Here is a 14,726-nt window from a genome sequence, read left to right on the forward strand (position 1 = left end):
AGACAGCAGACTGGGTCAAGGGATGAAAATTATAGGTCCATGAACATTGGCCCATATTTTCCGATGCCTACGGGTGTGTACAAGCTGTGTACACACCCGTAGGGACATTGGAAATGCCTGTTTCAGGCATGCGAAGCGCATGCGCTGAAAACTGTCATTTCCGATCTGTCAAGAATCCTCTTGACAGATCGCACGCCTGCCCTGGAGAAGGGCCTCTACGGGTGGAAAGTTCCGCTTTCTGCAGAACCTCCACCTGCTGAAAACACTTAAAAATAAAGTTAAAATTATTTTTTTATTTTTACTTTTTTTAAACTCTTATGCTGGTAAAAGCAGGCCTTACACCTGCTTTTACCAGACATAAGGCCTGCTTTTACCAGGCATAAGAGTTTTAAAAAGTTTAAAATATTTTTTCCCCCACTCATTTATAATTTAAAAAAGATTATTTTTAGCCCCGTAAAAAACTTTAAAAAAAAACATTTGTTTAAAATATTTAATTTAATGTCATTAACTCATTTTAAAAAGGTGATTTAAAAAAAAAATTATTTAATGTTTTGATGTGTTTTTGGGGTGATCTCCATTCATACTTTTGACCGCTCTGTCAAAAGTATGAAGGGAGATTCCCTTCTCCTATTGGCTCGCCTGGCCCACGTGATCCCAGGGACCCTTGCAAACCACATGCACCCCTGGGATATGTGGGCCCTACGCATTTCGACTGAAAAGGCCCAGCATCGAAAGTGTCCGGACCTCAGGAGCCCTCAGGTAAGAGCGTAGATTTTTTCCCCCGATAGGAGGCATCCGCACGCAGGAAGCCTCCTATTGGAAATTACAGGCCATTACTTTAATTGCAGAGAATGAGATTTTGATAAGGAAATCATGAGAGTATCTGGAAGGACAGGGTCAAATTAGGCGTGGGTCAGAAGAGACAGGTCACGTTTAACCAATTAAGTGGATTTTTTTTTTTTTTTTTTTTTTTGAAGAGGCTACATCGCTTGTAAATAGAAATGAGGCAATGGATGTCATCTACCTGGATTTCAAAAAAGCACCAGACACTGTCCCACATAACAGACTAGTTCACAAGGTGTATGCACTGGGAAAGATGGCAAGCATAAGCTGGATTGCTGTGTAACTGGATGGTAGAGAGCAAAGAGTTCTGATATCAGAGTGGAAACCACTTGCTAATCGAGTTCCACTGGGGTCACTGTTCGACCACGGTTGCAATTTTTACAAATAACTTGAGGCTGGGATATTGCCCAAGGTACTGCAAATATAAAATTGGTTAGCAACAATCTAAAGGGATCTGAACAGGATAAGTCTGTGGGAAAACAGGTGGCAAATGGAGTTCAACACCGATGAGAAGAAAGCTAATGGTAAAGAGATTAGGTAAAAGTATCGAGAATGTGGATGGCATAATCTGCTTCAGGTAACAGAGCAGGAAAGAAAATTGGGGGTTTGGGAGAATAAATTATTAAAACCACTCATTGTTCACTGTGCTGAAGAAAAAATAAAATGTTGGAACATATAGTTAGTTGTGTGACTTAATTCAAGTTTCATCTGACCATGCCGAGAACATTTCTGGAGTGCTGTCGCCAGTTTTTGTCTCTATTATAGAATGGATATGGTTATTAGACCTAGCCCAGAGAATGATTCAGAACCTAGAGGGCTGAGTTGTAAGGAAACATGGTCTACCTTGCGACTTCACTCTCGAGAAAAGGACAATAAGGGGGAACTTGATAGACATCTTTAAAAATTTTCAGGATGCATCGGAGAATTAGATCCCGAAAAGTTCTGCTGCGCACAGGATGAGAGATCACGGGGACACAATTTAAAGGAAAGCAAGAAATTATAACTTTTTTAGTAAAAGAACAGAAATGTAGCAGAGATTACCAGCAGGAGTAGTGGAACAAGAAATCATGGAAGGTTTTACTGAATAGGATTCAGGGTTATTATTTCTTGAATCACAGCACAGAACCTAATTGGTTGTTGGTTTTCTTCCCAAAACATTACTGTACACCAATATATAAAAAGGTCAGTCTGGTTGACTATCACTTTATTGAAACGGTTTTCTCAAATGCCAAGTGAGGTGATTAGTCTGACTGACCTGAGGATTTTCTAAAAAAGTGAAACGGGCAGCAGTGATGGCACATGAACCTTGGATTTGTGATTCACCAAGACAATGAATCGACCAATAATGACCAAGACACTTGAGCAATTGGAGTGCAACACAGTACTCTTATTTTTAACAGCTGTCACTTGATTTTGGGAATGAAATAAGCTTGGAACAGCTTGGTGTAAATTATTCTTAGTCACCAAAAAGTTACCATCTACCTTAGTTTCTCTCATTCCTTCCCTGTTTTATACAAAGGATATACTGCAATTAGATCTATCATTAACATTTGGGTGAGGTGCAATGATAAGAATATATGAGGACAGTATAGCTGTTAAGTTTTTTTGCCACATTCCTATTCTTCATATTTTAATCACTCCCACTCCATTATTTTTGATGTAGAATTTGACAGTAAGCTACAAGGGCTCCTGATCATAAAGGGATCAGAAAGAGGGTAGGGACATACAAATAGGATAAATCACATGGAAAAAGCAGGTGGAGGGAAGTCAGAATTATATTTTCTCTAACCAGTTTTGCAGAGTTTCCGCAAACTTTTCTGATCAGGCTAAACATTTCCTCAAATTTCATTTATTTTACTGATACTTTTACTAAAAAGATATTTTTACAGATATATATATTTTGTTAGCATTTATCAACTCACATTAACAATAAAGATGCTGCTTCCAAGCCTGCCAGCCTGTAGGGCATTGAGAACCTCTCTGGGGACATTAGAGTTATTCAAGAGAGTAGGTGGGATATTCATTCCATGACCACCTGCACCTCCGCCTCCACCTCCACCTCCGCCGCCTCCGCCGCCGCCTCCGCCGCCGCCGCCGCCACCACCAACACCAACACCAACACCACCAACACCAACACCCATTCCCATTCCCATCCTGTCAAAACCAAACTTCTGCATCATACGTCTTGCATGCTCACCATCCAGATCCTACATTAAAACAAAAGTTAAAATTATGGTATTGTGGACAAATACTACCCACATTCATCTTAAAAAAAAAAAGTAGACAGTAATTTCTGAGTACTGTTCAATTTTCACCTTTATTTTGTAATGCTAAAGTCCCTTTATATCACAGTTGCTTTTCAGACTGTAATAGACATAACTCAAGGCGATGTCAATGTTTGAATTAACATGATTAACAAACCAAATAAATAGAAATACATGCCTGGAGCAGTATTTTATCTGCACAAAGCCAAAAGGCTCACTCATACAATTCCCAAGCAGTGCAAGTTATGATCGTTGCATTGAGTGGCTCATTTTGGGTAGAACATGTATACAACACAGCTTAATTCTCGATTTTTTTTCCTTTTTCAAATTACAAATTTGTTAAACAGAGCAGATATTGAGTGGGAGGTTTATAAAAAATTAATTCACCCATGTCCCATCTGTTTTGAGGAAGAAAATGCCAATAGCAGAACAAAGCCATAAACCATCAGAAAGAGCATAATATATGCTGGATAAAAAGAACCATTATAGTAGCACTTGTTCTGTCCACCACGGGACACTCAGCTCAAGTCTTCCCCATGACACTGCATTTATTTACCACACAATACATTAGTAAATTTTAAATGCGTTCAAAGTCCTCCCCCACTTAAATTTCCTGCACAATGAAATATCTCACCTCTTTCACTTTAAGAGGTCTTCCACTGAAACTCTGCTTGTCCATCACCTCCACAGCCTTTCTCATGTTTTCTTCACTCTTAAATTCCACAACACTGAAAGAGAAATGTGGTACGTTGCATATGCAGTAATCCCCTCCACAGTCACTACTTTAGCTTGAGATTGTATATGCAGTCACCTTTTCTTCCCATCACTGCTTTAAATAGAGACTGTATATGCAGTAACGATCTCCCCAGTCACTGCTCTAACCAGAGATTGTATACACAGCAGTCCTCTCACCCCATTTTCCCCTTGCCAGTTTTCTTCTTCCTCTGCTAAAGCCAGACATCTTGTGGGGGATACAAGCTCCAGGGGCACCTGATACTTTCAATTTTCTAGTTCAAGTGCCCACTCTCAAGCTGTGCCCTAGACAGTGAGCATCAACAAGTAATTCATCCATCCATAGTGAGCATCACAACAGAGCCTGATCACGCCCTTGTCCAATGTCCATACACACATGCACTTACAGCAAGCAGTGGGAAACGTTGTTGATATTCTCCTCACTCCCAGGGATGTGGAGGCCAACTGAAGTAATTTCCCCCCACCCTACCCCCTCCTCGGCTCCCACCAGCCATCTCGGCAGAAACCAGAGATCAAACATAGGCCTTCCTGGTTTAAATGTCCCTGTTAGTCAGTCATCGGGGGAGCTTCAACTAGAGCTTTACCTGGTATCCTACATAATTTAGACAAACATTAATTCCAACCTAAAACATGAGAATTAGAAGGATATAAGTGAAAGGAAAACTTACCCACATCCCTTTGGTCACAGATGTTAGCATGTAAAGAAGAAAAAATTAAAAATTACACAAGGTGAATTAAAATCGGTTTAACAAAATTTAAGTATCTACATTGACATTTAAATAGGGGGTGCCACAATTTGTTCCCCACTTATAGCTAAAAATTAGTACCTCATGATTTGTACTATGCATTACCCTCTTTAAAAAAAACTGTCCTTGCATAGTGCATAAAAATGGAACATCATGGACCAACACACTGTGCATGGAACAGAGGGAAGCAGATTCAATACTTTTGAGTTCCCAATGTTGGCTATGCTATGAGGGGGACATACCAAGCAGAAGCTGGGCATCACCACCGGAAGGAGCCGGACACAAAATCTGGTAGGGCGACTCCTACAGGCCACTCTAAGCACCCAGCAGCTGGTTCAAAAGACCTGAGAGTAGGTCACATGTTAATACTTGCACACAGCCCAGGGAAACAACAGGGAAGAAAAATGAGACACCAAATGATCTCTCCAAAAATTAGTCATGGTTTACTACCAGGCACTTTGACCATTTCCAACCTTCAACTTACTCACTAGAACCTGTGGGTAAATTCAGAACAAATGTACTTCTGTTACATGTATTAAATACTGATTGAAACAAAATAATCTAGTCATGGTTCCCCCCAGTAATTATTTCAAAGTGGGTGCTGCACGCTAAAAGTGCAGATTACCTTAAAATCAAACAAAATACATATGATAATATTGTAAAATGTTTATTCCAAGCAAGACTGCACCCACTTTGGGTAATATAGGGAGAACCCTGCTAATGTGGCAGCCCTGTATCATATACATAACCAAAATAAATCCACATGATTCTCTTGCGAACCCCTAGGTCAAACTATCACTCTTGAACACTGCTGCTAAAATCCATTCCACTTTCACACTGTTTCCACCTACAACTTATTCAACATCCTATTCTATGCTTAAACACCATTGTTTAAGGATCAGAACTTGTTCCCCCTTTGACAATTACAACCCTGGCTAGCATGACTTCTGAAAAGACAAAAATATCTGTCATCCCTTACCTTTGCTTGGTTTTTAGTTATATAGCAGATATATTTGGTAAAGTTTGTTTTGACATTATTTGACAAGTGAATATCCTCCAATCTTCTCACTCTAAAAGCAGAGTGCCAAATGGAGGCTACAATGATTCAGAAGGCAAGCACCAACACTAAATAATCCATACACGTTGCATGATAATGCACAGGGGTCTTGTATGAAAGCACACACATCCAGGATGAAATCAAGCCTAGAACTGCAAGACTATTATGGCACATATTGCAGTGGGTAAATACAGTGTGGTACTAAGCCATACAGACCTGGAGGTCCCAGATTCAATGTCTTATCAGTGCTGATCTAATCTGAACAAGAGCAGCAATGGGGGGGGGGGTCAAAAAAGTTAGGAAAAAATAGCCACGGCTCCTGATAACTACCCAATGCCGAAAAGTGCAGATGTGAGGCAACACTGATGCTTTCCATAGTCAAATGGCTTGTTGTCATTTAAGATATAGGCTCATGCATTAAAAATGGCCATTTTGGCATACACCCGATAGGTGCCAGTGCCTGCAGAATCATATCCTACTGATCACTGCATTCAAGAGACACAGGCAAAAATTGTGGGGTTGGTGCACGAGGGAAGAGAAATCTGTTGATGAGACTACGGTTTTGGGCACTTTACATATTACTGTACAACAGCATTTTCATATACTTTCAAAAAAACTCAAAAGCAAGAGACCCATAATGTCAAAGACTACCAAAATATTAAATTGCACCAATTAGTTTAACATTGACAAATAGCACCAAATATGCCTGCTATACAGTCTATAGCTTTACATTCACATACTTTGCTTCCCCCACCTAGCCACATCCACATTTCTGAGCTTTAGATTTCAAAGTCTAACCAAAGCCCACTTCCAGTATTCCATATCCTGTGTATTTTACATTTGCAATGAAACCACAGAAGAACTCGTTCTTTATCACTTACCCTCGACTTTCCATCCGCATCCATAAAGAGTTCCACGTAAGTAACCTCACCAACTACAAACCAGATCCCAGACGAAACATACACGGAAGGAGAAAAGCCAAGAAAACAATTGGAATTCAGCAAAAACATTGACAACGTTATGTAGTAACCTGAGCCCTCTAAAAGCCCAGAATATCATTCCATATGCCTAAACCTTCTTACTATGCTATGTACAGGTGTGCAGTGATCCCAAGTCTAACCCAACCTAGAATAGTCATATTAAACCACAACCCTTAATAGCATTGTTACCAGTTACTAACAAAGTTACATACAACAGGCCCTTTTACGTCTACCCAGCAAGCTGAACACATATGCTTCCCAAACTGGAGCTCTTCTCAAATGTGCCCAGCCAATAAGGATGTCACGTTATAATATGCAAAATACACATTTTTCTCTCTCCCTCATCCACAACTGATACAATTATCAAATCAGTGATTAGAACTTCAAAAATGAAAGCCATAAATGTTCTGCAGATTTCAATGCAAGATATTTTTATTATTGATATACAAGCTATTGCATTATATATTGTGACATCCCCACCAGCAATCACCATAAGCAGCCGAGTCTGCTTCCGTTAAGATGACCTTCATGTACTGTTTAATCAACTGTGAAAGAATCAAACCATTATATGACCAAGTTCTGTTTTAACAAATTGGAGCTGATCAAGAGTTCCCACCTACTGCAAGACTAGTATCCATTTACATGTACAAAACACTAAGCCATCAGCCAAGACAATTTTAGCAGTCAGTCCCTCTTAAGAGCAAGCTGAAGTTTCAAAAGTTTGCTGTCATCAAGTCCCTTTCCTATACCTGCCCCCCCCCAACTGTTACTAAACTTTGTACAGAATAGTAAATTGCTCTTTGGCTCCTCAGGATTTCAAAATAGACACAATCACAATTTCAGTTTAATTCATCATTCTTGTTCTGGCAAAACCAAAGAAAGCCTAACTTTGCCGATGATACACAAATGGACAAGCTAAAAATGAAACAAACATTTGTGACAATCATGAGCACTTTCTAGATCACTTGCTTGATCTAAGTTTAGGTATTAAAGTCTGGCTTTCTTCTGTTCGTGCAAGACAAGAATGATTAGTTCTGAAGATTTACAATATTAAAATTTAAACTTGGAGTGAGCAATTTGCATAGGTCACCTTGCATACTTTAACAAACATTAAGCTCCAAATGAAGTAAATATTCAGCAGTTGAGACACTATTACCACTATCCTGTGCGATGCTGAACCTTTTCTTACACATCCGCCATCAAATTTCATCTTTGGCAGTAATTAATAGGGCTCTTTAATAGGAGGGAGAAAAGGAAGATCACATTGGGTGCAATATAGCTGGAAATTAATTAACTGCATTTTTCTTCTTCCTGGATCATGCCATTATATTCAGACTCACAGATTGCCAGGAAGAGTGGCAGAGGCTATGACAAGAACATCAAGATGGTAGGGTTGGTACACTGGATGGGATCTAATGGGCCAAAAGGCTTTCTTTATCCAAACTCATCATGAGGATATTCAAGGGTCGAGGAGACAACCCAGTCCCTGGTGTTCATCAATAATGCTCTCGATTGGTTGTCAAGTTACAAAGATTGGATTTCACTTTCCTGTGGAGAAACTGTTTGCATTCAGCACTCCCATGCCAAGAGTGGTGCAAGGAATCAAACCTAAATCCCACTGTCCTATGGCATTTTGCACCATAATGCCATTATGGTTAAAAAAAAACCTTTTGAAACATTTCCCCCAACCCAAAAGTGAGAAAATTTGCCTATCAATTAAAACTTGCTCTTAAAAAGTACTGCCTGAATTTGGCTACCTCATCTGCACTAGGCAGTGAGCCTTAACTGTTCTTAACTTGGCTTAGTGCAACAGGCTACTTTTAGGCTGAATACCAATTTTGGTTCCCTACACACCTGTACCACCATAATCCCACCACTCTACTATCTAAATCATATAAAAGACATCATCAGTAATCTACAAAACCAAGGACATGTAAATCTGCATGGGCACATTCCCAATGTTACACTAATTTTAGACCACCAACTTTTGAGTCTTACCGCTTGAAGCCATCACTACATCAAGAAAGGTGCGAGTCTACACAAACCTAGAAATGACACTTAACAGTGATTTCACATGTAAAACAATGTCTGCTGATAAAGGTTTCTTTCCTGTCAGACTACTAAATACTGGTAACATCAAGTAGTCCTATGCACCAGCAGCATGCACCACGGCGGACTGTTCACACTTCTGTTCTGAAACACCAATAATCCTTTTTCACTCAGATACTGAACACACAATTGAATGGCAATCTTTGAGGAAGGTTTACCAAGTATGGCTTTCCAGAGTCAAATGAGGACAACAAATTTTTTGTAATATACTAAAAATAATAGAGGAAATAAAGTTAGGGAAATTTTAGATACATTTTCTGAACAGCAGAAAACTTACTGTAAAATCAAGTATATGTAACTTGTGCCCACAATTACGATATAGATGAAGTTAGTAAGCTTATTCCAGAGGGCAAGTATTAAAATTCTATCTACCGTTTGTGGGGAAGGTCAGAATAAATCAGTTGATTTACCAAGATATGAAAGTGCGGCAGGGGGAGCAGGGCACAAAATAGTGATTCTATGCATCTTCCATGGATGCAGCAACACTATAATGTTTCATCTAATTGTAGACTTCTTGCTGTAGTGATAGCTCATACCATAACGAGCCATATATGCTTCAGTGTTCAATGCACAATATCCCCAAATCAAGGATATTTGTTTGGATAATTGTCCAACTTTACTTCAAACAGTTCCAGATGTTATGGTGTTAGCTGAAACAATTCTACACCAGTTTAAAGACAATATCCCTTTTGTCAGGCTATTCAGATTACCAAGTCTCAAACATGCATTGCATCCCTTTGCATATAGTACTGGCCCTTTACCAAGTTTGGGAACTTACGGTATACACGTGATGGCATTTCTCACTGACCGTCAACTCAATATTGAAAAAAAGACAAATACCATTTTTCAACATTGCTATCTTCTCAGAGAAAAGTTACAAGTACTTGGAAGTTAACAAAACTCCAAATGTGCAAAGCAATCATGTAATTATGATGGCTTAATCCACAGTTTACCTTAAAACAATGACACTTTAATAAAAATAGAATAAATAACATTACAGTAAAATACACATTAGCCAGCACTGATCTCAGTTTCCATCGACTGTCCAAATCCAGTTTAGCTGTTAACTGGGATTCTGACACTGATGTTTAAGGAAAAAAACCATTCACCAAAAATATTCAGACGTTGCAATACAAACACCGTCCCAACCGATCAATGTTGCCAAAGTTTTCAGCAGAAATAAGGTGCGATTCCTTCCAATAAAAAGTATGCCTAACAATTTAGAAGTACAATCTTCATGAAGTTTGCACTTTCAGGAGACAAAATTCTTGTAAAAAATCAGCCATGTCAATAAACTGCCCTACTGGAGTTACAATGCTTCTATCCAGCACTGGTACTCCTCCCACCTAGTGGATCAGCATGTACCAATATTAAAATACACCAATGTACAGCTTCTTTAATCTCTTGCTCAATCCTTCAAGTTTTTTTTTTGGGGGGGGGGGGGGGGGGGGGGTGAAAGAGGGGTTACTACAAAGAATGTTATACATGAAGTGACTTTTAAAAACAGATATTAAAACACATCTTTGGAAGAGCAGAAATATCTCCCCAACCCACAAAATAGCAAGATGATGCCAAACTATTATTCCATTGTTATTTTGCTCCATCATTTCCATTAGAACTCGAAGTTATTACCAGTGTCTTTTTTTTTATAAAGTCGGAACTAACCAGGAAAGGAAATTAGTTGTCGAGTGTTTCGCAAGATTGGTAAATGGGATCTTGTCACAATATACACAAGTAATAAAAATGCAGCGTGTTCTAGTGCTAGGCTATATTATTGAGGTGTCCATGTTCAACATGCTTAAGGAAGTCCTGCATCCAGTCTTATGGTGTCTGCCTTCAGTGAACAATAGCCACACTGTGATCTACCACAACTGATGTCCCAGTCAGATTCTAAACTGCAAAATAATCTCTTCAAGTAATAATCATAATATTTAAGAGCAAACTGCATTCTACTGAACATTACAAAAGGCATTGTACATGTGTAACAAAAACAGAAAACCCTGGAAACACTCAGATCAGTCACCATTTGTGAAGAGAACAGACATGTTAACATTTCAGGTGTGCACCTTCATCAGAAGTGGAAGATATTACAGAAGAACACATTTAAAAAGTAACAGAAGGGGAAGGAAGAAATAGAATGAGTGTTTAAGTCTGTTCTCTCAGCAGATTCTGACTGACATGCCAATGTTTTGAGCATTTTCTGTTTTATTTCAGATTTCCAACATCTAAGATTTTTTTGTTTATATTGTGTTTATGTAACACTGAAGATTATAAATACTAGAGGAAGAACAATTTTGGAAATTTTCTGTTTTAAGTATTCAAATATTTTCAGCAGGGTATATTACACATTGTTGCAAGTAGGATGAGGGTTCATGCCCATGGTTCCCCATGTAAGCTCTCAATCGACATCAAGCCACAGTTGCAACATGCATACAGAAGATGCAAGACACTTAGCACTCAAACGAAAAATTCAACTCAGACTAACTACACACACACTTGCCAACAGCCAGTTACAGAGGTATTGGAAGATACCTGGGAGCAGGTCACCTTGACCAGGAGAAAGTGCAGGCAATTTTGGTTGGCTATCCTTAAAAAAATCTTTCCTCTCAAACTTAATAGGGTATTTTTGACAGAATCTATTTTCCTTTACTACTCCCCAATCTATCAATTCTAAGCATTATTTAATGTCAGAATCTCTCTTCAGTGCTACAAAACTTGATTTTTTTAATTGACAAAGACAGAAGTAGATTTTGCATAACAAGCTAGTTTAAATTGCCACCATTAATTGTTCTATTAACATGATATCAAATACAAATCTAACATTTTTCCCCCACAGTAAGACAATCAACAGTGGAAAAAATAATTTAACAAAAGTATCCCATCCTAGCTGAGAAGCTGGCCTGCTCCCAGAACATAGAGCAAGAACTGAAGTGACACTCCTTTCTTCTCCCAATTATCAGAACAACATTTTGGAACTCACAGGAAGAACACACATCCTACTCTAACATGTGTTGCTATACCAACCTGTGTCCACCCCACAAACTTAAATGCCGTAATACATTTTACCAGCTCAAATTCTTTTTTAAATCCTAAATTTCTAGTGTCAACACCCTCAAAACACCAATTCAACTTGAAAATTCTGTTCCCCCCTTCTTCCAATATACTGAAATCATTAAGAGCTGCTGGGTAAATTCCTGCCATTATTTTTTGTCCACAAACATCCTTCTGAAAAGCTGTAAAGAGATGTTTAATTACAAAACCGTTGGTTACTTCAACTAAAATTCTGGACATCATTTCTTCTGTATAATAGAGGCTTTATTCTTCAAGATGATCAACATTTGGCATCAGGAATTGAAGGCGAAAACAAAGTAATTTGTAGTTAGTACAGATAATATTGCTGATCAATAAAACAATTCTAAAACTATTTTTTTTTAAGTTTCCAATTAACACACATTACACCTGACTTTACCTTTCTCTCTCATTAAATCTTTAAGTGTTTGCCATTTCATTTCAAACGGGATATTGCTCACAAAAACCCGGAATCTTGCATTTCGGTTGGTTGAATATGGCTCAAAGCGGCTTCCTCCGCGCTTGCTGCTTTTTTCCTTCAGCTTATCATTTTTATCATTCTGAGCCGAAGCATCATTTGTTTCACTGCGAATAACAAAACATGGTTTCAATACAGTATTAACAATCTGTCTGGATCCATACAGCTACAGGTAGTGGCTTCCCCACCAAAACAGGTTATTCAAATATAATGCTGCCCAAACTGCATAAAGGCAAGAGTTGAATTATCCTTTCAAATGGAGCAATGGCTGCTTTAGCACTCCATTAAACAATGGCTGTTTAGAGCCCAGATTGGACAGAGGGCCCTCGGTGAGGCGCCAATGGAAAGGGGGGGGCCCAGGAGATGAGGCGTAAATGGAAAGGGGGGGCCGGGGGAGAGATGAGGCGCCAATGGAAAGAGGGGGCCGGGAAATCACAGAAATCACAGAAACCCCACAGTGCAGATAGAGGCCATTTCGGCCCATCGAGCCTGCACCGACACATATCCCACCCGATCCCCGTAATCCCTACACCAACACATATCCCACCCTATCCCTGTAACCCCACGTATTTAATCCCCCTAACACTAAGGGTCAATTTATCATAGCCAATCAACCTAACTCGCACATGAGGCGTAAATGGAAAGGGGGGGCGGGAAGAGATGAGGCGCCAATGGAATAGGGGGGCCAGGAGATGAGGCGTAGATGGAAAGGGGGGCCAGGAGATGAGGCGCCAATGGAAAGGGAGGGAGGATGTGAAGAGATGGAGGATTGGGGTGGGAAGGGAGGGATTTTGGGGGGGGAAGGGAGGGAGGGATGGGACGGCGGGGGGGAGGAGGAGGAGGAGGAGATGAGGCGCCAATGGAAAGAGGGGGGAGAGAAGAGATGAGGCGCCAATGGAAAGGGGGGCCCGGAAATGAGGCGCCAATGGAAAGGGGGGGCCGGGAGATGAGGCGCAAATAGACTATTTTAAAGTATACCAAACTGTTTAGGGCAAAACTGTACAAATAGCAAAGTTTTGTTCGTTCAATTGTGGGAAATTCGCCTCAAAAGTCAAGATTGAAAAGGCGCTGCAAAATTTAATTAATATATTCCTTAAAAAGATCAAACTAAATAATAAAAATAAGGTAAGCTGCCCACACTTGGCACGGCTGGAGCTAGTTAATCCCCGCTGTTGAGGAGCTGGAACGGCAGCAAATTGAGGGACGGGGCGCCCAGCCTCGGGCTGATCCCGGAGCTGGCGCTCGGCGCGGCCCTATTGTTCGGCGCGCGGGGCCGCGGCCTGCAGTCCCACTGAAGCCTGAGCCGTTGCCATAGACACACGGCTCCCCAACCCCGGCCGATCCCCGCACACAGCCGCACCTCTGGCTCTGGTCTTCACCACCACCACCGCCGCCGTCGCCTTCGCCGCCGCTCGGGTTATTATCATCCTGCTTCTCCTCCAGCTCGGGGCTGGTGATCGCCGGTTCCTGGGGTGTGGGTTCCAATTCCGCCATCGACACAGCAACAAGCAAATCTTCGCTGTTCCAACTCCAAATGGCAGCTGCGCAGTGTCGCGTGAAGGATTCTGGGTGCAGCCGCGCCGTCGGCCCCGCCCCTTTCCCCCCGGCAAAAATGACGTCACAGCGGATTCCGTTGCCAAATCCCCGCGGCAACCGAGCCACGTGCTCAGGCTTGTCTGACTGATTCAGGCGGCAGCACCTTGACAGCAGAGTGTGAGGGGGTCGTCCAGCCAGATTGCCTCCCTCTCTTCTGCGGCCATGTTCGCGCCCGGGTGGCCCTGGAGATGGAGCACGCGGTGTCCGCCGGCGCGCTCGAGCACTTCCGTGACCGGTGGGCGCCGCGGGGACTGGAGTGCATGATTGGGCTGGAGAACCAAATTTTAATTTGATTATTAAGGTTTATTTGAAGTTTTATTGGTTTATTACAGTTTTATTGGTTTATTTACAGTTTTAATGGTTTATTTACAGTTTTTATCTGTCTAAATTTATGGTTTTACCAAAAGAGGAACCGAGCCACGTGCTCAGGCTTGTCTGACTGATTCAGGCGGCAGCACCTTGACAGCAGAGTGTGAGGGGGTCGTCCAGCCAGATTGCCTCCCTCTCTTCTGCGGCCATGTTCGCGCCCGGGTGGCCCTGGAGATGGAGCACGCGGTGTCCGCCGGCGCGCTCGAGCACTTCCGTGACCGGTGGGCGCCGCGGGGACTGGAGTGCATAATTGGATTGGACAACCAAATTTTAATTTGATTTGCTAAGGTTTATTTAAAGTTTTAGAGGTTTATTTACAGTTTATTTGTTTAATTTACTTGGTCCATTAAAAGAGGGACAGCAGAGTGTGGAGGGGGCAGTCTGCCTCTTTTAAATGAACCCTGAAGCACGGTGGCATAGTGGTTAGCACTGTTGCTTCACAGCACCAGGGACCCGGGTTCA

At 41.1% G+C, this 14,726-nt stretch overlaps 1 protein-coding gene across 6 annotated transcripts in view; it reads right to left on the reverse strand.

Annotated features, from left to right (window-relative positions):
* LOC147108250 (myelin expression factor 2-like) overlaps nucleotides 1-13,850 on the reverse strand; it is a 41,503-nt gene extending 27,653 nt beyond the window's left edge. For 4 of the 6 annotated variants that reach the window (XM_086004795.1, XM_086004791.1, XM_086004793.1 and 1 more), the window contains exons 1-5: nucleotides 13,660-13,849; nucleotides 12,222-12,406; nucleotides 4,529-6,597; nucleotides 3,742-3,835; nucleotides 2,766-3,050 (exon numbers count right to left, since the gene is read on the reverse strand). In XM_086004795.1, coding sequence (XP_085860921.1) covers nucleotides 2,766-3,050; nucleotides 3,742-3,807 — 351 coding nt within the window. In that variant the 5' untranslated portion in view covers nucleotides 3,808-3,835; nucleotides 4,529-6,597; nucleotides 12,222-12,406; nucleotides 13,660-13,849. Of the gene's footprint in view, nucleotides 1-2,765; nucleotides 3,051-3,741; nucleotides 3,836-4,528; nucleotides 6,598-12,221; nucleotides 12,407-13,659 lie in introns of all 6 variants that reach the window. The other 2 variants (XM_086004794.1, XM_086004792.1) reach the window with 1 other exon arrangement.
* Nucleotides 13,851-14,726: the final 876 nt, after the last annotated feature.

The sequence above is a fragment of the Somniosus microcephalus genome, chromosome 13 (assembly GCF_052327205.1).
Source record: "Somniosus microcephalus isolate GS21.2 chromosome 13, FLI_Smic_1.0, whole genome shotgun sequence".
Taxonomy (NCBI): domain Eukaryota; kingdom Metazoa; phylum Chordata; class Chondrichthyes; order Squaliformes; family Somniosidae; genus Somniosus; species Somniosus microcephalus.